Raw genomic sequence first — 23,524 nt, 5'->3', positions numbered from 1 at the left:
TAGCAAGAAGAACCTGGTATGATTCCCGGATACTTTTGTGATCAATGGACAGCATTTATATGGAGCATTTAGGAAAGGTAGGCTCACAAAGTCTCATCTGTGGTTAGTTATGATAGAAAGGCATTGGTTAAATTACATGTGGCCTTTCCTTTCAGTGGAATCCTCTATATATCCCACCATTAAAAACCATGAAGTAAAATACTTTACTGACAGCGAAAAATGGTCACCATACATAAAGTGAGAAGATGCAACTGAGCAAAAAAGCATCTACCATATGACTCCAAATATGTATACAAACATATGTACATACATACATACTCACAAAATACACATTCACACATACTGCTTTTTAAGCGGGCATAAGATATATTTTTCTTCTTTGTACTCTTCTGTGTCTTCCTAATTATAAAACATACTATGCAGTAAGGAAAAAAAAATGTATCTATTAACAAGCTAAACAGACCACACAAATGAAACAGGGTGCTATCATTCCCGTAAGAGAGAGAGGCCAGGCTGATCTCTGTGGGGTATGAGTAATCCATAAACGTTAAACCCTTCTATTTAAACCTTGCAGTTTTAAACAAATAGGAAGATGGAAAGAGGCTCATTCTCAAGCTTACATAACAGAATCACAGTTTAAGGCATTTAGAATTACAATGGCCCGCTCTTCTACACACCTGTATCCACAATTGTATGGTCAGTGGCTCAGAAAGCTGGGGTCTCTCAGTGCAGAAGTTTATCTTCTCTACACCGAGTTCTAATTTGCCAAGTTAAGTTTTTAGCTGCTCTTTGCAGACCTTCTATCTGGAAGAGACTTCCCCCTCCAGGTAGAAGTTGACCTCCAATCTGTAGCTGACTTAGGACAAATAACTGACCAATCAAGTATTATAAACTAATGCTTTCAGGGCAGGGCATGGGAACCATGTAGCAATTTACAGGTCAAATTCCTATCAGTAGCTGGCTATCCTTTTCTTCAAAATATGCGAAGAACACATTGCCTCTTTTAAGCCCTCCAAAATAAACACTGTTTCCTAAACAGAACAAAGAAACAGACTCAATTTTGAACAGCAGAGTTGTTCATTCAAAGGTCTAGGACATTCCTAAATAGAACAGCATTCCATATCCTGAATTACCCCACAACCCTTCAAAATATAGACTTGGGTCAGAGAAGAGCTGTGGCCTCAGAATAAGTGGGAAGCCTGGCCTTGGAAGGACGGCGCCTCACTGCTTCATCTGTACGTTTGAGCAGGTTCCTTCTTACCATTAGTAACCTAGGCTTCCTAATACCCAACCCCGCAAGGCTGCTGGAAAGCTTCAATGAAACCACCTACATTATTTCCCAGGTCACCCAACAATGAGCTACTAACGCCTGGAAAACACTCAATAGTTCATAAAATACTTCGTGACTCTCCAAACTGTCAGAAAGAAAACTGACTTGGCTGCATTTCTGGTAAATAATGCAACATTAAAGAGTTACCTGTATTACAGGTATGACCTTAAAAACCTGTATTACAGAGTGACCTTAAGGCAACATTTTTACAACAAAAACTTTTTAAATAATTCCTAAAAAAATGTATCAAATAAACTTTTAAAACTTTTCTATCTGGAACGCCACCAAGTTATGATTTTAAAAAGAGAAAGAAAAGAAAATCAGCCAAGAGGGCTGGACCAGTGGTCACAGAAAAGGAAAGGAATCTGACATTAAAAGAACTGTCATGAAACAAAAATGAGTGACTAATGGATAACAGGTAGAAGGCCTGCAGCAGTGTGATGCTCTGTGGAGTCCTGGCAGAACCTGCCGTGGTCCCTCAGGACACCAAGATTTACAAAAGACTGAGTGTGGGTGGCTGAAGCCGTGAAGCCACAATATCGAGTAAGTGCCAACCTCAGCCTCTCCTTGTTGGAGGTGATTTACTAGAGATGCCACAAGTGGCCCATTTCTTTCTCTGACACTCCAAAACTGCCTGCAGAACAGAGGCACGATCAATGCTGTTCTTCTGGGCAGGGTGCCACGGCCTTAAAGACCATCCCATCATACGTACCAACTTAGCAGCCAAGTAAGTTGGTCACTGTTAGGAAACATCTGTGTTTAGGAGTAAGGAAATGAGAGAAAGGAGAAGTCCCTGGTGAGAAAGGGTTTTAGGTAGTAACCTGTAGGAGACAAAAGCACCATGTTCCCCTGGGGCTAAGGGCACTGACTAGGATCACCTATGTGAGCCCAATCAAGGGGCTTCGTGTATTCAAAATACCTAGGTAACACTGGGAGGGCACTGTGGGAGAGGTACACAAGCACAACCCAAGTCTTCACCCTCAAGGCACTTATATGTTCGATGCAGAGAGACAGAAGTAAGTGGTCACACTCCTCTGTTGCATGACTTAAGCTGCACTTACTCACATCCTAATCCCACCACTGGTTCACTGTCAACTTCACCACAGGGCCTCAATAGCCTCATCCGTCCTAGCACTAATGTTCACAGGTTTAAAATCAAAACAAGGCTGAAAGAAAACCACTAACAAATAGGATAATGCAAGGGCTGAATTACAAACAGAAAGAACAGACAAGAGGCTAATGTCTGTGGCTACAAAGATCTATGTAAGGCACATGAGCTCCACTTCCTCTCCAGTCTGCCCTGCACCCCCATCCCACACAAACGATCCTTCCTACGGCCACTGATGACCTCCATGTTGCTTAATGCGTGATCATCTTTTGGTACTCATCTTACTTGGAGCGTCAGCAGAACTGATTCCTCTCTCCCTTTTTAAAAAAAATTATTTATTTAATTTATTTATTTTTGGCTGCATTGGATTTTCGTTGCTGCGCACAGGCTTTCTCTAGTTGCAGCGAGCGGGGGCTGCCCTTTCGTTGCAGTGTGCGGGCTTCTCATGGCAATGGCTTCTCTTGTTGCAGAGCACGGGCTCTAGGCTCACAGGCTTCAGTAGTTGTGGCACGTGGGCTCAGTAGTTGTGGCTCATGGGCTCAGTAATTGTGGCTCATGGGCTCTAGAGCACAGGCTCAGTAGTTGTGGTGCATGGGCTTAGTTGCTCCGCGACATGTGGGATCTTCCCGGACCAAGGCTCGAACCCATGTCCCCTGCATTGGTAGGCGGATTCTTAAACCACTGCGCCACCAGGAAAGCCCCCTCTCTCCCTTTTAAAACATCATCTTCTTCTGGATTCTGTGTACAACACTGGCCTGATTTTCTTCCTATTTCACTATAAAGTCTTTCTCAGTCTTCTGCCAACACCTCCTGTTCTATCCTACCCCTAAATGGACTGATTTCTGAGCCCTCTTCTCTTCTCACACTATAATTTCTGCCTGGGTAACCTCATCTATTACATTGGCTTGGTTCCATACACATCTATGTCTCCCCAATTATCTACAACACAGACACAAAACTACCTTCTTAGGGTTGACACTGGGATGTCTCGTAGCAATGCACATTTAACAATATCCACACCAGGATCCCTTGATCCTGCACACCAGGATCCAGGATCCTTGATCCCTGCACACCAATCCTGTTCCTTTCCCACACTTCCCCAGCTCAGTAAATGTCACTCCCAACCACCCAGTTCCTCAGGTCCTAAACCTGAAAGTCATACTTAACACTCCCTGCTCTTCTTCCTCACCACCCATCACCACTCCTCCCTTGTAGAGAAACTTGGGTTTTCTCTTGATATTTTTATTCCCTGTAAGTGTTATGTGTGGCATCATTGGTTCCTGCTCATGTAAACTACTAAAAGCAGCTCCAACCTCTATACCTCTCTGCTTCTCCTTTGTCACTATCCAGTCCAGAATCTCCTGCTGTGTCCACCTAGTGATGATGTCTCACCTGGATGAATGCAACAGCCTCCTTACTATTCTCCTCATGTAATGTTTTGCCCCCTCCCACCTCCACTTCATCCTCTAAGTCCTCAGACAGCCTGCCCACTTCCCATAACACCATGTCCTCACCCCTCCTGTCCTCTTCCTGTCACCCTTCTGGGCCGCCATATTGGTGCATGTGAATGTCCTGGCTGATGCTCTCAAGAACATCAATGATGCCAAAGAGATGCAAACACCAGGTTCTTACTAGACTGTGCTCCAAAGTCATCATCCAGTTTCTAACAGTAATAACGAAGAATGGTTACATTGGCGAATTTGAAATCACTGATGACCACAGAGCTGGGAAAATTGTTGTGAACCTCATGGGCAGGTTAAACAAGTGTGTAGTGATCAGTCCCAGATTTGATGTGCAACTCAAAGATCTAAAAAAATGGCAGATTGCCCATTTGGTTTCATTATACTGACAACCTCAGCTGGCATCATGGACAAAGAAGCAGCAAAACAAAACACAGGAAAGAAAATCCTGGGATCCTTTTCCTAGGGATGTAGTACACACGTGCAAATGAAATGCCTCAATGGACAAAGGAAATAAAAGAAAAAGAAAATGCATCAGCTTATCAGCTCCTTGGAGAGGTCTTCCCTGACAGCTCTCCTCCAACTGAATTCGGTTTTCCCATTTTCTCTCTCTCAACCGTCTCTTCTGCTGGAGAGGCAGTATCCACACTGGCAAATGGAAGGGATTGCCCGGGTCAAATCCCAACTCCACTGTGGGGCCCCGGGTAAGTCACTTAATCTAAACTCTGGTACCCTTATCTGTAAAATGAGGTAAATATTCTCTGGAAGACAGGGTTTTGTGAGGATTAAATGAATAAATACATGTAAAGTCCTTACAACATAGTGCCTGGCCCAAAGTTGGAGTGTTCATCAAGCATTAGCTATTAGGATGTTTCTTCATGGCACTTACCATAACTGGCAATTAAACATGCGCTATTTTCTTTGTTTATGCTCTCCCTCCCCTACTATACTGTAAGTGTTAGCTCCAGTTCCAGTATGGCCACTAATGTTTTTTGCCCCCCTGTCCTTGGCTTCCCCACTTCTTCAGTGAAAGGGATGACTAGGTGACCTCTCGGGTACCTTACAGTTCTAATCTCTAACAGACTAAAGAGGCCTCTTACAGAGAAGTAATGAGAGGTAAGGTTAGAGACTGTGGGCAGCTTTGAAAAACTCTGAGAAGATGATGTCTTGTAAGATGTAACAGAAAGGAACTGGGATTTTCTGAGCAGATACCAACTTGGTCACAATAAAACAGCATGCAGGCCAATGAAGGCAGAGAGGGCCTAGAGTTAAAAAGCCATGACGAAGCTCCTACCGGAGCGCTGGGGGGAGGAGAGGCGCACCCAGACCAAGCACAGTCACTGACCAGTTCCTGGTGACTGATGACCAAGATAATTCTTCAGTTTCTTGTCTGGGTGCTTGAGAGAATGGTGGTCCTGAGACAAACAAACAAGTTTCTTTTAGGAAACTTTCTTGTAGGGAAGACAGAAAGACAATAAGAGTTTGCTTTCAGATACCTTAAACCTGAGGCAACACTAAACGAGGGAGAGAGCAGCACAAGGACCCTCCATGCCAATCTTCAGCCCAGCTCGCTGAACCAATCTTAGGGTCCTCACTTGCCCCACACATTACAAATAAGATGTGCCCTCTTTCTCCCTGTCCCTGACCTGTGCCACCTGCCAACCCCTCCCCCATACCTCCTTCCTTCAAGAAAACCTATCAGATCTAGCAAAACTCCCCCTCTCCAGGCAGACTTCCTGGATTACACCTTTCAGCTTCTTAGTATTTCAGATTTTAGTGCCCAGTTAGCATGACAATTTTAAAAATCAACTATCAGGACTTCCCTGGTGGTCCAGTGGGTAAGACTCCGTGCTCCCAATTCAGGGGGCCCGGGTTTGATCCCTGGTCAGGGAACTAGATCCCGCATGCATGCCGCAACTAAGAAGTCTGCGTGCCACAAGTAAAGATCCCGCATGCCGCCACTAAGACCCAGCACCACCGAAATAAATAAATAAATAAATATTTTTAAAAATCAACTATCAATATCTTATACAAGGCAGATGTTCCACCTCCCCAACAAAACTGGGAATTCTTCTGGGCAGGAACGGAATCAGTTGCTTCTTTTGCATCTTCCTCCTTCCACGCCTTGGGCCCAGAGCAGTGCCAGCCCCTCAGTGGTTGCCGGCTCAAGGACCTCGCTACGCTCTCTAATCCTGACAGAGCCAGGCCCTCTGGCTCTCAGTGGGGAGACCATGTGGCTCCCAGCCCAGCCCCAACTGGGTCTGCTCCAGACACCTGGTGCATGTCCATGGCCAGGGCTGCAGTGGCAAGGACAGGGCATTTGAAGTCAGTTTGATGAATGATATGGTAGAAGGCCACAATCTTGCCTTACTGGCTGAGAGCACAGGAGCAAACTGATTCATTAGTGGCGTTTGCTGTTTTGATAAGACTGATTTTAACGATACAATTAAATAATGTCTGATTGCTCAACAGTGATACCTGGGTTGCTCCCACACAAGCAGAGCTCTGTTTGTCCTAGCTGGTGAACAGCCCCTTTCTCAGGGAAGTATTGTCAAACCCATCTAAGGCAGAAAAGTAATCCAACAAGCAGTCCTTGGAAAGCAAGATATCTCCCAGAAGAAATAAAAAAATAAACACAAAACACCTTTCTATATCACAGTAGGATCTAAAAATGTTGCTGTGGGAACCAGAGATGAGTCTGGCGCCTACTAACTGTGACATGACCCCGTGTGACCACAGCAAGTCCATGATCACAGTCTGGTTCAGTGTCCTTCTGTAAAATTCAGAGGACTAATTTTAGTGAATTAGTTAGAATGGCCCATTCCAGCCTGGATCAGAAGGGCAATATGATGGTAAATTATCTGCAAAACAGGGAAGAGGATGCATTGCTTTGTTTTGTTTAAAAGGATGTAGAGAAAAGAGCAACACACAGAGAGCTCAGAGCCAAGGTGAGCTCTGGTAGGCCACGTGCCTCCTGAGGTGAGAAAGCCACTGGTCACCACCTGGCCACAGAAGCATGAGTGCAGCGTTGTAGTTACTGCTTGGAAGAGCTGATAAAGAGTTGATAAAGCCTCTTCATCAGGCACCCAAGGTCCGTATTTCAAAACAGCTGAGTGCAAGTTTCTATGTCATGGCCCTAATGCACCAAAACTCTATTGACAAAACTCTTGCTGTGCAAACCTAAACACTATTGATAATGGCTGTACTGAAACAATGGAGTGGCATGCCAAAGAAAAACAGAAACAGAACAGAAAACAAGACCAAAATACTTTTAAGTGATGAATTAAGGTCTCCTTTAAATTATTTTCCGTAATTATCGAGCCAGCAGTCCATTGTTATTAATTCATATTCAGCCTATTTAAGCGGTACCAGCAACACAGGCTGAAAACAAATGCCTCAGTAATTTCCTAACTTTTGAGTGTTATTTTCTTGTCAGTTAAATTTAAAGCAGCCCATTTGTGACCACATTATACCAAGTTAATCTCATCTAAAGTGCTTCACAAACCCTAACAGCGACGCTAAGGTTTTATACTAATGAAAGCAATTTACATAAATGAAATTTATGTCAATGCATTTCATGACAAATTTTTTATTTTATAATAATTATAGTACTTATATGATAACATCTGTTGATAGTCACAGTCTAAACCTGGCAAAGATTTAAACCCACAACATTTTCCATGCATCATGTACATTATCTGTGAAAAGCAATAAAGAAAAAGTAATGAATGCATTAATCACACCAACACCATCTGCAAGGCATGAATCTGCAATACCTTCCACGTCAGCTCAAGCTGCGTTTTATGTTTTACACACCTGATTTTACGCCATCTGTAAAAGGGCAAGACAAAGACTTTTGAGGAAATTATATTTCTTGGCTGTTTGGCTTTTACAAAATACTCAGGCGAAGTTGTGTAAACGGAAGGTTTACTATACTACTAAGAAAACACGATGCAGCTAAAAGTCCATTTTTATTAAAGGACGGTGTAATCACCACAACATTTTCACACTGCAGTGTGGTGTCATATCTGCATTTTTTACACCTGTTTTACATTTCCCTTCGTCTATCTATCACATGTGTTTTTACAAATACACATCAGCTCTAAACCTCTTCTATGACACAAACAGCAGAAGCAAGACTCCAAATGATAACATTTTAGGCTCTAACTTCCCTACCCTGGTGGACACCAAACCAACGTCCCAGCCACCACCTGACAACATCAGCGTGTCCTGCCCGGGACTCCCCGGGACTCCAGGAATAACTTCAAAGTGAAAACCAACATGAAAACACCAAGCAGATATTCTTACCAGCTTCCCAAATTTTAGGTAAAGTTTACTAAAAGGTAGCGTCTCTACTCTCTACTCCAATGACAACTGTGAACACTTTCTCAGGTTTCTAGTTGGCTAAAAAAGCCCATCAGTGGGCACATGTTAAGAGCAAGCAACTGGTGTGATAATCAGACAAGTTTTCACTTTCCCTAGCTCCCAGACACACAGATAATAGCCTAAACTTTAAAAGCAAAATGACATTTTCTAACCTATATGATGCCGAAGCCTTAAGAACATCCTCACTGAGAGTGTTTCTTTACCCTCACCAGGCAGTGAATATCCACTTTCAAGAGTACTCAGATGTGACATTTATATTACTGAATTACTGACTCATAACTTAATGAACAATAAAAACTGAACTAATTCGTTCACAAGGAGAGTGCCTGAGACCTCCACCCATGTCCTGCCAGGATCGTTAAGATTTTCATTAACAGTTGTCTGTCTTCTGGTATCAACAAGCCTTTGACTTCACTAAGTGTTTCAGAATGTTAACCATAAGCCTATTATCAAATTCCTCAATAAAACATCTTTACAGAGTAAGTCACCAACAGTAACTTTCAACTGCTCTACAGCAGGAGCTCCAGGACAGGAATAGAAACCATTTTACAAACCCCAAACTTACATATGGTGGGTGTTACTGCTGCTAGACACACAGAACCCCACTCCTCCACCATCGCCACCACCGCCGAGGCCATTCAGAAGCCCCCTCCCTACTCCAGTGCCAGAAATCTTTTAACAGCAGCAGTTACATTAACCAAAATGTGATGAACAAGACAAAGCACAAATAGAGCTTGGACCCTGCCCTGTGAGAGATACTCAACTTGGACAAGTTATTTGACTGAACCATGTAAAAGAGCCATTTTTGTAGGTCAAATCTGGCTGAATATCAGCCAGTTCGTAAGATTCCATCTAACAAAATCGAATACCCTGCAGGCAGGCCCACCTAATAAAGCACAGATGAGGTACAGGAGCTCCTCCTGGAACGCAGAGAATTACAGTTCTTTTTCACAAAGCTCAGTCCCTCTCTCATGAATCAAACCTGCTCTCCATTACCAAGTGGAAAATCCTTATCTCCTCCAGCCAGAACTCTTCATTCACCCAAAAGGTACCAAACTAGGTCAGCTGACGCACCCCCACTCTTACCTATTCCTGATACTAAGTTTGTTTCTGCACTGAACAGGGGTGGTCCAGTATCCAAGAAGGAGAGACTGGGGACAGCCTTCCCAGGGGGCTGTGATGCCGCCTGGCCCACCTGGGCTCCTGCCCTGGAGGGCTCCACCTGCTGGCATCTGGAGTAGCTGTTGCCTGGGTTCAAATCCTCATCTTCTAAACCTGCTTCCAAAGCATAAAATTTCCTCTGATTTTTTTTTTTTTAATTTTTGGCTGCGTTGGGTCTTCGTTGCTGCGCGTGGGCTTTCTCTAGTTGCGGTGAGTGGGGGCTACCTTATTGCAGTGAGCGGACTTCTCATGGCGGTGGCTTCTCTTGTTGCGGAGCACGGGCTCTAGGCGCGTGGGCTTCAGTAGTTGCGGCAGGCACGGGCTTCAGTAGTTGTGGCTCGCGGGCTCTAGAGCGCAGGCTCAGTAGTTGTGGCGCACAGGCTTAGTTGCTCTGCAGTATGTGGGATCTTCCCGGACCAGGGCTCAAACCCGTGTCCTGTCCCCTGCATTGGCAGGCGGATTCTTAACCACTGTGCCACCATGGAAACCCATTTCCTCTGATTTTATAAGCTTCCCACTTGTCCCTACATGACAATGCCTAACAAAATGTATCTTTATGGAAGGCTCACACCCACATTTCTAACTGACATTTTGTTCTTTCAACACTATCACCCTGCAGTTGCCAAACAGCTAAGAATACGTTTACATGTCACTCAGAGACCTCTCCCTCCTTATGTCTACATGAACAGAAAAAAAAGCAAAACTCCTTTACAAATGCCAACCCCACCCTAAGTCCAAGTACTCCAAGTGTCGAAACTTCCTGCCTCGGCCCTGGCACTGCCATGCTCGGAATACCCATGGAGTCTCACCATTACCTTTGCACCACCACCGAGGAAAGACAGTGGGCTAACAGCAACCAAAACCCACGGCCACTTCATCCACCTACGCCATTAGGATCCCTCGGGAATTTTCACATCTTTATTCGCTAAGTATTTGCGCCGATCTGAGCTATCAAATGCATGTGGACTCTTTGGAACTAACCATATCTTGGAATAAAACCTCTAAGAGGAAAAAAGTCCAAATATATTTTACTAGCTACTTCTTATGGTAAAACCTAGAATAAACCAAAGCTTTGAGAAGTAGCTTTTCCATCCAGGGTCAATGAAAAGGTTTCTAAAATGTATGGTTCAATTTCTACAGTAATAAAAGAAATGGATTCTAAAGCAAACTTATAATACCATTTCACACACGCTACATAAGCAAACCACTTAAAAACTGTAACACCCGGGACTTCCCTGGTGGTCCAGTGGTTGAGATTCCGCACTTCCACTGCAGGGGGCACGGGTTCCAACCCTGGTCGAGAACTAACATCCCACACCCTGCAAGGCACAGCCAAAAAAAAAAAAAGTAACACCCAACAAGCGTAATCTTACTCCTGAAGATTTATTGTAAGTAAAAAGACAAGACTATGTAAAGAACTGGAAAATGAGGGCTTCCCTGGTGGCGCAGTGGTTGAGAGTCCGCCTGCCAATGCAGGGGACACGGGTTCATGCCCCGGTCCAGGAAGATCCCACATGCCGTGGAGTGGCTGGGCCTGTAAGCCATGGCCGCTGAGCCTGCGCGTCTGGAGCCTATGCTCTGCAACGGGAGAGGCCACAACAGTGAGAGGCCCCCGTACGGAAAAAAAAAAAAAAAAAGAAGAACTGGAAAATGTTCATACCCTATTGAGCAAAAAAACAGAACATTTTTTACCTATATATTCAGCAAAGACTAAAAAAAAATACATGCTAATACCCAGTGTGATTAGGGGAGATGGGGGTCTTCAGCTCTGACCACGGCTCCCTCCAGCGTGTAAAGCTGAGGCCAGGAGAGGTGCTATCACATGCAGCACAGTGGGCCTCCCCTAATTCCTGCTAAGGGCAGGGCTGCAGTGAGGGAGACATGGTCTTAGCAAGGCATACACAAGCATGCGGAAATGCCTGCTCACAATAAAAAGTTACAGGTCCACAGGCTAGAGTGGACATCCTCTCATACCCATCTGGCATACACGGGGGACTGTACCTAGAAGATAAATTTCTAGATTCGTACGATGGGTATTGGACAATGGGTACTTTAAAAGTTGACAGACATCACCCAATTGCTCTCCAAAAAGGTTATATTACTTGACACTCCGACCTCTTCACTTTCCATCTCCCACATCACAACTACACTTCCCTCCTCACCAGCTTAGACTCCAAAGTCCAATGTTTTGACCCTCCCTTGCACACATCCTTAGTTTCCTTGCCCCCTGTTCCTCCACTGCACTCATCTGGCAAAAGTTCAGCCCTTGTTAACAGCTCATACAACTCAATAACAAAAAAAACAAACAACCCATTCAAAAACTGGGCTGAAGACCTAAATAGACCTTTCTCCAAAGAAGACATACGGATGGCCAACAGGCACATGAAATATGCTCAACATCACTAATTATTAGAGAAATGCAAATCAAAACTACAATGAGGTACCACCTCACACCAGTTAAGAATGGCCACCATGAAAAAGCCTACAAATAACAAATGCTGGAGAGGCTGTGGAGAAAATGAAACCTCCTTACACTGTTAGTGGGAATGTAAATTGGTGCAGCCACTATGGAAAACAGTTTGGAGGTTCCTCAAAAAAACTAAAAATAGAGCTGCCATATGATCCAGCAATCCCACTCCTGAGCATATATCAGGACAAAACTATAATTCAGAAAGACACATGCCTCCCCCAATGTTCACTGCAGCTCTATTTACAATACATGGCCAAGACATGGAAACAGCCTAAATGTCCACTGACAGATGAATGGATAAAGAAGATGTGGTACATACATACAATGGAAAATTACTCAGCCATAAGAAAGAATTAAATAATGCCATTTGCAACAACATGGATGGACCTAGAGATTATTATACTAAGTGAAGTAAGTCAGACAGAGAAAGACAAATAGCATATGCTATCACTTATATGTGGAATCTAAAATACAACATAAATGAACCTATCCACGAAACAGAAAAAGACTCACAGACATAGAGGACAGACTTGTGGTTGCCAAGGAAGAAGGGGGTGGGGGAGGGATAGACTGGGAGTTTGTGTTTAGTAGACGCAAACTATTACATAGAGAGTGGATAAACAACAAGGTCCTACTGTACAGCACAGGGATATCCTGTGATAAACCATAATAGAAAAGAATATGAAAAAGAATGTGTGTGTGTGTGTGTGCACATGCACGCATGTATATAGCTGAACCACCATACAGCAGAAATTAACACAACATTGTAAATCAACTATACTTCAATAAAATAAATTAAAAAAAGAAAAAGTTCAGCCCTTGTTAAGCCCAACCCTGCACCTACTCCAAGCCTGTGCCCAAGCAGCTGAACATGGCTGGACAAAACACACAGGATCTTCACCTTAAATGTTTGCCCATAAATCTCCAGTGACACTGAGAACTGCCCAGCAACTGACCACATTTCACAGTTCCTTCACTGTCTTAGTCTCTAAGAGGACTATTTCATGCCTTTTCCTATTTTTCCAGATCTCCAACACTCCTCTCTCCCACGCCGACTCATTCTCAACTGATGGCTTCACTAAAAAAATAGAAGCAATCAGAAGAGAAAACTACCTCTTCTTCCCAAGGCGAACGTGGCAACCTACCTGCATCTGTACACATACACTCAGCCTTCTTTCCTATCACAATGGAGGTACCATGCCTGCACCTCCACCTGCCCTCTTTTGCCGATCCAGGACAATTATCCCCTCTGACGGCTCTCAAACTGTTATCCCAAGCCTGAACTCTGACCTCATATCACCAACTGCTGATCCAATATTGCCACTTGGGTGACCAGTAAGTATCTCAAACCTGACATGTCCAAAATGGAATTCTTAATTCCCTACCCTGCTCTCCACTCCATTTTGCCCAGCCAAGTAAATGGTACCAGTGGCACCACCCTTTACCCTACAGCTTGAACCAAAACCTTGGGATCATCCTTGACCCTCTCCTTCCCCCACATCCAATCTAACAGCAAGTCTGGACTGTTCTATCTTTAAAATAAATAAGAAATCCTGCGTTTCTCTCCACATACCACTGCTTCCCCCATAGTCTCTCACCACCTCTTGCCTAGCCTATCACATGGCAACGTACACATTCTGCCTGCTGCCACTCTTGCCCTTCTACCATCTGTTCACAGCAGAACAGCCAGGGTGATCTTTTTAGAACATAAACTGAATAATGGCACTTCTCTGCCTGAAATCCTCCAAGGGCTTTCCTTCACAGAATAAAATCCAAACTCCCCGCACGGCAACAAGGCTCCAGTGCTCTGGCCTCTCCCTCTCTTCAGCCTCTTCTCCTTTCTGTCCGCTCCAGAAACTGGCCCCCTGGCTCTTCCTCAATCACACCAAGATCACTCCTGCTCCAGGAATTTGGTACTTGCTGTCTCTCCACCAGAAATGCTCTTCCTTCGGTCTTCACATGCTCAGCTCCCTCACATTACTCAGGCCTCAGATGTCCCCTCCCCAGAGAGGCCTTTCCAGCCCCCTCCATCTTAAATAGTGTGCTCACCCCTCCGTCACTCCCCATCCCAATATCCTACTTTATTCTCCCTCATGACTTCATCACTACGTGAAACTATATTATTTGTTCATTTGTTTATTGTCTATCTTCTCTGCTAGAAAGGGAGCTACATGAGCTTAGAAGAGTGCCTGGCACAGAGAAGGGGCTTAATAAATATCTGGTAATGAATATTGCTTTTACAATAAAAATTAAACTACTTTAAAAAAATTTAACTGCTTGTACAATTGCCACATTGTGAATAAACTATACATATGGAGAAAGACTAGAAGAGAATAGGTAAAAAGATGGAAGTAGTTGCAATGGGAAAATTTTTATTTTTATTTCCCATCGTATTTTAATGTTTTATATCATTGCTTTATAATTTTAAAAAATAACTTTTCTGTATTGAAAAATAAATGAAAGATAAGTGAGGATCCATCAATGCCAGAGGGTCATCACTCTAAACATTAGTTGCAAAAAAGGGAAAAGCAGCCCTGACACCTGGGAGCTGGCCTGGACTGCCACCTAGGCCTCCAAGTTGCTAGGAGCCAAACCCAAACCTAGGCCTTGGTGCTGAACAGCAACAGCAACATCAGACAAGGCCACTCTGTGACCATGAAGGATTAGGACAAAAATATAACCACTCTTCTAATGATTGTTATAATCATGACAATAATGTAATGTGGAGTATCACAGATATCACTCTGCAATGATATCTCAACACAAACAAAACGTGAACATTGTCCAAATCACAAAACACCAAGCACCCGCCTCTCTTGGCTAATGAGTGACTGCTGCTTCTTTACCAGTTTCAGCTTTGGCCCCACTTTAGTCCATTCTCCCTCTAGGTAAGATTTATTAAAATAGTGAATCGTAGAAGAGCCCATTTGCAGACAGCATCCAACCCAGAGCAAAGCTCTGATCCTTAAAGACTCCAAAATCACAAACACCAGCCCAAATCCAGTAGTAAGTCTTTCCAACACCGTCTTCCTGAGATGCCCCACGGTTCCCTATGGCGTGCACTCTTCCTCACCGCCACAAGCAATAAGCCTAACTTGTTCAGCTACTGGTATGTTCCTGGTGGTCTTTGGCTGGTGGGCACTGACACTTGTCATGACATCAGTTGCCACTACAGGCCATTACGTGCAGAAGTCATAGGAGCCTGGCTAGAAAACCAACCGCAGGACATAATACCAGTGCCGGTTCTCTGAATACATTCCCTGACATCAGCTGATCTTCTTGTCGTCTGCCTCTTTCTCCTAAAAGGTGAGTGAAGGGGGTGGGGTGGGGGGGGAAGCCAAGAAAATTAAATGTCCTGGTGAATAACGTTACAATTAATGAAGGACACCCTGCGCAGCTTCCCTTCCCCCCACCATTTCCGAAAGCACCCTGAGCACAAGGTTAGAGTGGGGCTGGATGACTGACTCATGGGCGGAGTCTGAGGCAACACTACTCAAGTACTTTAAGCCACATGTTTAAGTCCAATAAATTAGCCCAGGCTTAAAGAAGTCAGGCTGTACAAATGTAAGAATTTTAATAAGCTTGGAAAATGCTACCTAGAGCTTATGCACAAGCTTACTGTACCAATGGGATTCCCTGCCACCAGCCACAGAGTGCTAAGCCCCTGACAAGAGCCACTGAGCATGTGGGGCAGCAGGGACAAGGAGTCGGCTTGGTCCAGGTTTCCTCAGGAGTTGGAGACACAGCAGAAGGCTGGTAGCCAGATGGATGGAGACCAGAATAGGGCATGCGGCACAGTGGAGCCAACGGCATTTACTAGGAAAACATGTCAAGGTTTCTTTGGTGGAAATCTGGTCCTCAGACACCCTTCCAGAAACAAGCAAACACTGTAATCAATGTCTGCATTTATCAAATGCTTGTTTGTACCCAGAACTGTGTTATGTACAAAAGACAGTTATTTAAGCCAACAGGATCTCTGCCTTCTAGATGCTGACACCTAATATAAATAAAAACAATAAATCTGTCCAGAGGATTATCAAACTAACTGAACAAACATGGAATAGTCTAAAGCACTGACCTTATATAAATGCAATGGAGTAAGAACTGATGGGAGATGACTCTCTAAACAGGGTGGGGCCCTAATGGAACAGTTCCCCTGTTAAGGCTGAATCTCCAAGGCAGGGACCAGCTTTTAAGAAAAGCTTCAGGACTTCCCTGGTGGCGCAGTGGTTAAGAATCCGCCTGCCAATGCAGGGGACATAGGTTCGAGCCCTGGTCTGGAAAGATCCCACAGGCCACTGAGTAACTAAGCCCGTGCGCCACAACTACTGAGCCTGCGCTCTAGAGCCTGTGAGCCACAACTACTGAAGCCCATGCGCCTAGAGCCCATGCTCCGCAACAAGAGAAGCCATGCAATGAGAAGCCCGCGCATCGCAACGAAGAGTAGCCCCTGCTCACCACAACTAGAGAAAGCCCGTGCGCAGCAACGAAGACCCAACACAGCCATAAATAAATAAATAAATAAATAAATAAATAAATTTATTAAAAAGAAAAAAGAAAGAAAGAAAAGCTTCAAGGGCTGGCTATTGGGCTTGCAGAAAATGAGCCAATCTGAGAAGAGGGTGCAGCTTGGGAGATGATTTAGAGACAGAAATGCAACTATAAGGAGAAAGAAAACTTGACAACCATCCAAGAAAAGTAGGGGAAATCAGTCAAGCAGGTGTATGTTTCTCAACCGCTTTTACTCATGTCCCCTTCTGATCAGTATAAAAAGCTCACACTCTCTGTTAATGTTATTCAAGATTTGAAAGGAAATTAAATCTCCTAACCAACACCAAATCAGAGCAATAGTGGTTTCAGAATCTGATTTTCCAAATCACACAAATCACCCTCTTCCCCTAGGGCTGAGACTCACCCAGTTGGGTGGTAGCAGCTGTCAACAAGGAAGGAGTAACTATCACTGAATTCTTAAGGAAGAAAGGATTTGGATCTTGGACCCACAGGGCACCAGACAACCAGTAGTATTAGAAAGAGTTACAGCCTAAGGTGACAAAAATAGACCATGGCACAAGCAGGAATATGTAATAATTACCTGATTAAAATTTTTGAACGAGAACTCTTTGTAGATGGCATCTCTCTCACTTAATTCCGACCATCCTGCTGCTTTAAGGTCAAGTATAACTTGGTTCCTCTCCTCTGCTGTCAACCAGTGAGCATCTGCTGACTATGAAAAGAACACATTTAATACCTGAAGTGTAGAGGTTTGGTTAAATTCAAATAAATTTACTGCTCTTTACCTTATGTAGAGAGGTGGAAAAAAGTCTTAAGGGCAACAACTTCTAACCATCTTTGATTACTTTATTCTCAAAATATAAAATTCTCAAAAAACAGACAAAAACAAGGCTAGCTCTGTACAGAATCAGCTGTCTCCATTGTATGTGGGTTTATCACCCCTTACATATGCCTCAAACTTTACAATTCAGCTTCTCTGGTTTATTACAGACACAGCTGAGATCAACCATTTGTCCATCTTACCAAAGATCATCACCAAAGGCCAGCACTCCAGGACTTGGGAAACTGCGGCAAACACACCCACCCAAGGAAACCCTGCAAGTCCATCGGCAGAACCAGGATTGGAACCCAGGGCTCTAAACTCCTGGTCTACTGCTCTTTGGATGGTCCCACAGCACCTTAGTAGCCTTCAGTCCTTACTCACATGAGTCTCAACTATCTGGGTTCACCATCCCCTTTCAATTGTAATGAAAACCAATCCTCAAAGAGGAAAAATCAAATGCACATTTACAGGGGATTTTGTATAATAACTTATGGGTGTCCACAGACCCTCTGGACTACAGGCAAAAAGCCCCTGCTTTAGCGGAACGAGTTTTCTCAGAAACACTGGTAAGACAAACTCCCTCAACTGTCTGGCCAGAGTGCTGCCCAGTCGGAAGCACTTGTGCGCAACTGTCCACCTTGTTCCTACTCATCCTGGTGATGACATTCCCAAATCCGGAATTCTATTGGTTAACAGGCCCACACTTTCCATGCTATTTGTTTTTTAACTGAAAGAACTCTAAGCAGCATGTCAGACAGAAGATAACGACACTGTAGGAGAAGTCAGAAGAGCTATGCTCTCGCTCTGGCATAAGTGCCCACCAGTACCTCCTGTCTTCCCTATATGCAGGGTTACTATCATCTCAGATGAGGGAGGGACTGGCACCCAGAAAGACTGAACTAATGTGAGGGCTCCTTATCAAAGGGCAACTGGGGGCTGAGCTGTATCCTCTGCCATGAAACTTCAACTCATTCCCACTTCAGAAATCCTACAACCCTTTATCATTGACATCAATGTAATTAAGAAGGCAAAGTAACCTTAAAGACAACTTATTCTACAAGGAGGACAAAAGGATGCTAATGAGTCAATTTTCTAGTTTCTCTTCCTTGCTAGGCCAGCTACCCTTCCCTACAACAAAAGAGAAAGTGAGAATACCTCTTAAATAAAAACATTTAAAGGCTTGTTATCAAAAACCATTTAAGAACCAATGTATCAATTAGCTTTACAATGACAGCTCTGAAAAATTTCACATAAAGACCTGCTACAGGAAACAAGCTAAAATTTTTATTAAATAAATATTTTAACTCAACTCAAACTATTTTGGAATCACTGAGTAGCTGCAAAGAAAACTATTAACCATGTTGTGGGCAATGCAGCAGTCACCCGGAGTCTGTGGAGCACACTGAGCTGTTTTCCTCCACCCTCTCCACCATCCACATCCCCAGTGAGGTCAATGTGTGCTCACCACAGATGTCTGCCTAGGAATAGGGACCGTGTTCAGGACTGTGAAATGGAGTCACTTCACCTACGTAACACAAATGGTCCCCTTGGGGACATACCCTCTGCAGAACCCTTTGTGGTGGACTTTCTTTTTTTTTCCTGTGGGAGGTGTGGGGAGCGACAGGGGAAAGCATAGGATTTGGAGAGCAACCTTGATTCGAAGCCTAGCTTTGTTACTTTCAGCTGTGGGTGCTGAATAAATCACTTAGCCTCTCACTGAGTAGCAGCGTTCTACAGTGGGGATGTTACAGTATCCACCTGCCCAGATTTTTTTAAAGGTTTAAAGAGATCTTAAGCGTGAAGGTACCCAGCAGAGAGTCTGGCATGTGGCAGCCACTCCAATCGCGGCTGTTTATTCATCCCTCCCCAAACCCCACAATTTTACTTGATCACCAGCACCCTAGACACAGGCATGCCTTGGGACACGCCTAGGTGACAGTAAGCACTCATCTTGCGTTCTCACCTTAATGGCCACAAAAGAGAATGCTCATCTTCTCCGTCATCGAGTTATTTTACATTTCTTCTATGACAGAATTTCAAACTGCCAAATGGGCTCTGGCAAGCAGTCTAAGAAAATGAAATGGTGAGTTTAATGCAGTATTTTCCCACTAGGTGGTGCTGCAAGTTAAAACTTTCCCTCAAGTTAACTTCACCCCAATATGTTAACTTCTAAAGCGGGGAAACGGACGGGACGCCCCTCGGAAGAGGAAAGAATCAATGTGCAACCAAAAATATAATTTATTGGTAATTCCTCAAAAAAATTAACACCAAGGTAAATGAGTTAATTCAACATTCAGTGCCCCGTTCAGAGCCGAGACGGAGACGGTGCCTGCTCTCACCGAGCGCACAATCTAGAGGACCCAACGCCACCTTAATCACATAAAGAGTCCCTAACCGTGAATTATTTTCACAACTACTTTTCGTATTCACTTTCTTTTTTTTAACGAAAGTCGTCCTGGTTTGTTTTCCGGTTGGCAATTTCGTAGGCTACGACGGAATTCTAGGCCAAGGGAAAACTGTCAGATGCTGCGGCCACCCTTGTCTCAGACCAGCGCGTCGGGCAGGTGCCAGGTGCCCAAACGTGCCTACCCAAAGTCCCAGCCCGAAGGCCCGGCCCACTTCGGGGCCTGCGCCGGTCCCTCCGCCCCTCGGCCGGCACGGCGGGGCCTCGCCCTCCTCCCGCACCGCGAGCCCTCGGCACTCACCATGGCCGCGAGGCTCTGGCTCCTGCCCCGCAGCGCCGCGAACCAACGCCGCGTCGCCCCTCGCGCCCCCAGCGCCGCAGCCATAATCTCTGGCCGAGGGCTGCCCGGCGCGCTGCCTGACCGCCCCTGCCCGAAGTCAGGGGCCGAGCCGGCAACTCCCAGCCACGGCCCAGGACTTGCCGCACAACCCGGCCCCGCGCCGCGCAGGCCCAGACGCGGACCTGCCCCGGAAGGCCCCCAGATGCTACAATGGCCGGCGACGTTGCTGGCATCTAGGCGGACGCGCCGCAGGCCCCCGGCAGGCCTCCGCAGGCCCAGATGCTGTCAACCCCGGCTCTGCGGCCCGGTGCCGGGTTTCCCGCCTGTGCGAGAGCGGTAGGCGTGCTGGCGAGGCGATGAGGATGGACCTCCGCTTAGCTCTTCGGTGTCCGGGCCTCGGGTTGTCGCCGACCGTCTGACCGCACTGGGCTCCCTTCTGGGCGATGGGGCGAACAGTCCGCGCAGGCGGGAGGACGTCGCGGGCAGGGGCAGGAACAGATGAGCTGCAGAGGGGCGGGGGGTGATTGGGGACCACTCCCCTCTGCTCGCGGTTGAGTGAACCATAGTGATCCGCATAAGGGCCTTATAAGGCAGGGAGCCGCCGGTTGGAAAGTGAGCTCTGCTCTGTTATTACTTAGCTGCCAATGCCCTGGGCAAACTGGCTCATCTGTCTTTGCCTAGATAAAATAATTTGGAAAACCTAGCTCATAGTGCTCTCTAGAAGGTAGCACACGCACGGTACACAGGCACCTCGGAGATACATGTGGACAGATTTAGATAAATTTTTTTTATATATTTAGTTTTCGATAAAAGGAGTATTCCTTCTTTTTTATATTTGTATTAGTATTTTATTCTCTTATCATTCCTCCTTTTTTTGCCTTTTTTTCTTTTTGAGGTGTAATTCACATACCATAAAATTCACCCTTTAAAGTGTACAATTCAGTGGTTTTTAGTATATGCACTTTTTTTACTAAATAGTTTAAGCAAATTAATAATATAAGCAGTTTTGCAGAGGACATAGCAATACACGCGAATATTTTTTTTAAAACGAGTCCATTTTAAGTTCAACTTAGCAGTTGCTAGCATTTGGCTTTATTTCTCATGTGGACTTGGAAAATATAAAGCCTTTTTACCCAAAATAGTCTAAAATTCAGACTCATGACCCAGCCCATCTTCTTCCCTTTTGCCCACTTGATGAAAACTCAGCAGAGCAATCTTGCTGTAGACCTTCATCAGATGTCACTGATCTCAAGGCATTTATCTAAGACATTCTAGTTTCCTTTGCCTGATGCCTTAGGTGGACAGAGGCAGGGGTTGGAATTAAAAATTGTATTTCCAATATTTACTTTGGGTTTTTAGGATCATGAAAAATGCTATAGAAACTTGCTCATTAAAGTGAGAACTGAGAAATGAACTGGTAGTTGTGAGGTAACAAGTTGGAGACCCCTCATCATTTTCAGTAGTTTGCTTTCATCATTTTCCTTCCCTAACACCACTGTAAGAGACTGTGGCATGTCAGCTCTAGTCATGAAAGCAGCAGCAGGATGCTAGTGCTAGTTAGGGCCCAGGGGAAGTGATGTCCACCAGGAGGGGCTGTGAATGCCTGGCCCTCACATGTAGGTCTCTTAGCAGGATTTAAGTCCCTCAGCAAAGATTTACTGGGCACATCGTCTGTAATGAACACTTAAGAAAAGCAGTCTCCTGCTCACAGTCTGTCACATAAGAATAGGCCTTGGACCTGGGACACTTCCTTACCAAAAAAGAGCCCACACACACTGTGCCAGGCTTATCAGCCTGTGAAGGTACCCTTCCCTGTTTCAGGCTGAATGTGTGCTCCTTTGTTCTGCTTAAGCATGGATGTCAATGACCTTGGGGCACACAATGCTATGGCACTAGAGGGGTGCTCTTTAGCCATAGGCTGGGGGTGAGGGACACCATGAGCCACTCTGCACAGTGCTGTGACTGACCTTGCTGTCTCTAAGTGATAAAAACACTTCCATCCAGTGCGTGACCATGTTGTTTTTCCTTGGCAACTCTGATACCAAGAAGTCATGGACAGAAGTGTTTGGACTTATATCCCTGGTGGCTGGCATTGTGATGATCCTTGCTATCCTCCATGTAGTTGCAGTCCCCTTCTGGCATTGGTTCCTGGTACATGGTGTTCTCGACAGACATGTTTGGCTTGGGGTGGTTTAGCTGGTCTTGGACCACTTCCTTCCCCCCATCTGCTTCCCTGTCCCTCAACATCAGTGCTTCCGGCTGACCCTCCACACTTGCACCTCCCCTCCAGGGAGCAGCCCTGCTCCACATTTCCCTCCAGGGGAAGCTCTGTAGCTTATCTGAGCTAAGTGTCAGAAGCAAAGCCATGGATCTGTTGGTCATCCTGGGAGCCTTTCCTCACCCTCCAGACTAGAATAGGACCCCGTTACATATCAAACAATATGAAAATTCCTGTATCCTTGATAGGATAACGCCCACTCTTGGAATCTGCCCCCAAGGAAATAAGACTATATACACAACCATAAATCCAGCAAAAGAGCACAGGTTAGATAAGTAATGCTGAATCTATTCAAAGGCCTATTATGTAGCCACGGTTAGGAAAACTATTACCAACAGTGAAATATTTATCATTTGTTAAGCAAAAGAAGAAAAACGCTATATCGTGACTACAAGTATGGGAAACACACATAAGAGAAAGACCGGAGTGATAGGCATATGATGGTTGCCTGAGCCATGGCAGAGAGGCAGGACTGGCTACCAAGCCACATAGAGGCTCTGGAGTCAGAATGCTTAGGTTTGAAGCTGGGTTCCACCACTGGAAGCTGTATAACCAAGAGCAAGTTATTTAGGGCCTCATTTACTCATTTTAGAGTGGTGTCAATCTCAGAGGGCCATTGTACAGATAAATGAAACGGTGTACGTCAGGCACCTCAAACAGTAGCTGGCACACGCAGTAATATTCAAATGTTGGTTATTATTATAAGAGATGGAATAACTAGAGGTTTCTCTTCTTATACGTACAGATAAACATACACGTGAAGGTTCAAATCCCAGCTTCATCAATGTACTGTGTATGTAACCTAGGTAACTTATTTAACCTCAGTATGCCCGTTTGCTCATTTGTAAAGTGGAAGTAATAATGGTACTGTTCTGAGCTATGGTCCCCTCCTGCCAGTGACTACCCCAGCCAGAGCTGTCCACAGCATGACACATAACACTGTAAACGCTCAACCAATGTTACACTCAGAAGGAGACTCATCTAAGGTTCTATTTTCATAGAATTTAGGACGCCTTATGAACTATTCTATCTAAAGCTCTGGAAATGATCCGTATAAAAGTAGTTTATCATTATGTAGTCAGCTGTCATATCTGAATTTAAGGGATCTTTTAGAAACAGCTTTTCAAAAAGTTTATGTAAATTACATGTTATCTCTTTTCTACACGTATCCTAAACTAGACTAGAATCAACTTGTGGGCAAGCACAGTACTTTATATTTCTTTCGACTCTCACTAAACCTAGCACAATTCCA

The 23,524-nt window shown here is 44.8% G+C and overlaps 1 protein-coding gene and 1 pseudogene across 1 annotated transcript in view; one reads left to right on the top strand and one right to left on the bottom strand.

The window, feature by feature from the left end:
* The window catches only part of PCBD2 (pterin-4 alpha-carbinolamine dehydratase 2), a 52,893-nt gene extending 29,392 nt beyond the window's left edge, over positions 1 to 23,501 (bottom strand). Inside the window, exons 1-2 of the mRNA XM_022588841.3 lie at positions 19,956 to 23,501; positions 17,008 to 17,139 (exon numbers count right to left, since the gene is read on the bottom strand). Of these exons, the coding sequence (XP_022444549.1) occupies positions 17,008 to 17,139; positions 19,956 to 20,039 (216 nt within the window). The 5' untranslated portion in view covers positions 20,040 to 23,501. The remainder of the gene's footprint in view (positions 1 to 17,007; positions 17,140 to 19,955) is intronic.
* Positions 3,942 to 4,364, top strand: LOC149749645 (small ribosomal subunit protein uS8 pseudogene; annotated as a pseudogene).
* Positions 23,502 to 23,524: the final 23 nt, after the last annotated feature.

Source organism: Delphinapterus leucas, chromosome 3, assembly GCF_059928025.1.
Source record: "Delphinapterus leucas isolate spDelLeu-1000000601 "Yukka" chromosome 3, BTC_Dleu_Yukka2, whole genome shotgun sequence".
Classification (NCBI taxonomy): Eukaryota; Metazoa; Chordata; class Mammalia; order Artiodactyla; family Monodontidae; genus Delphinapterus; species Delphinapterus leucas.
Note: the sequence above shows the minus strand (reverse complement) of the source record. Positions and strands in the feature narration are given on the sequence as shown.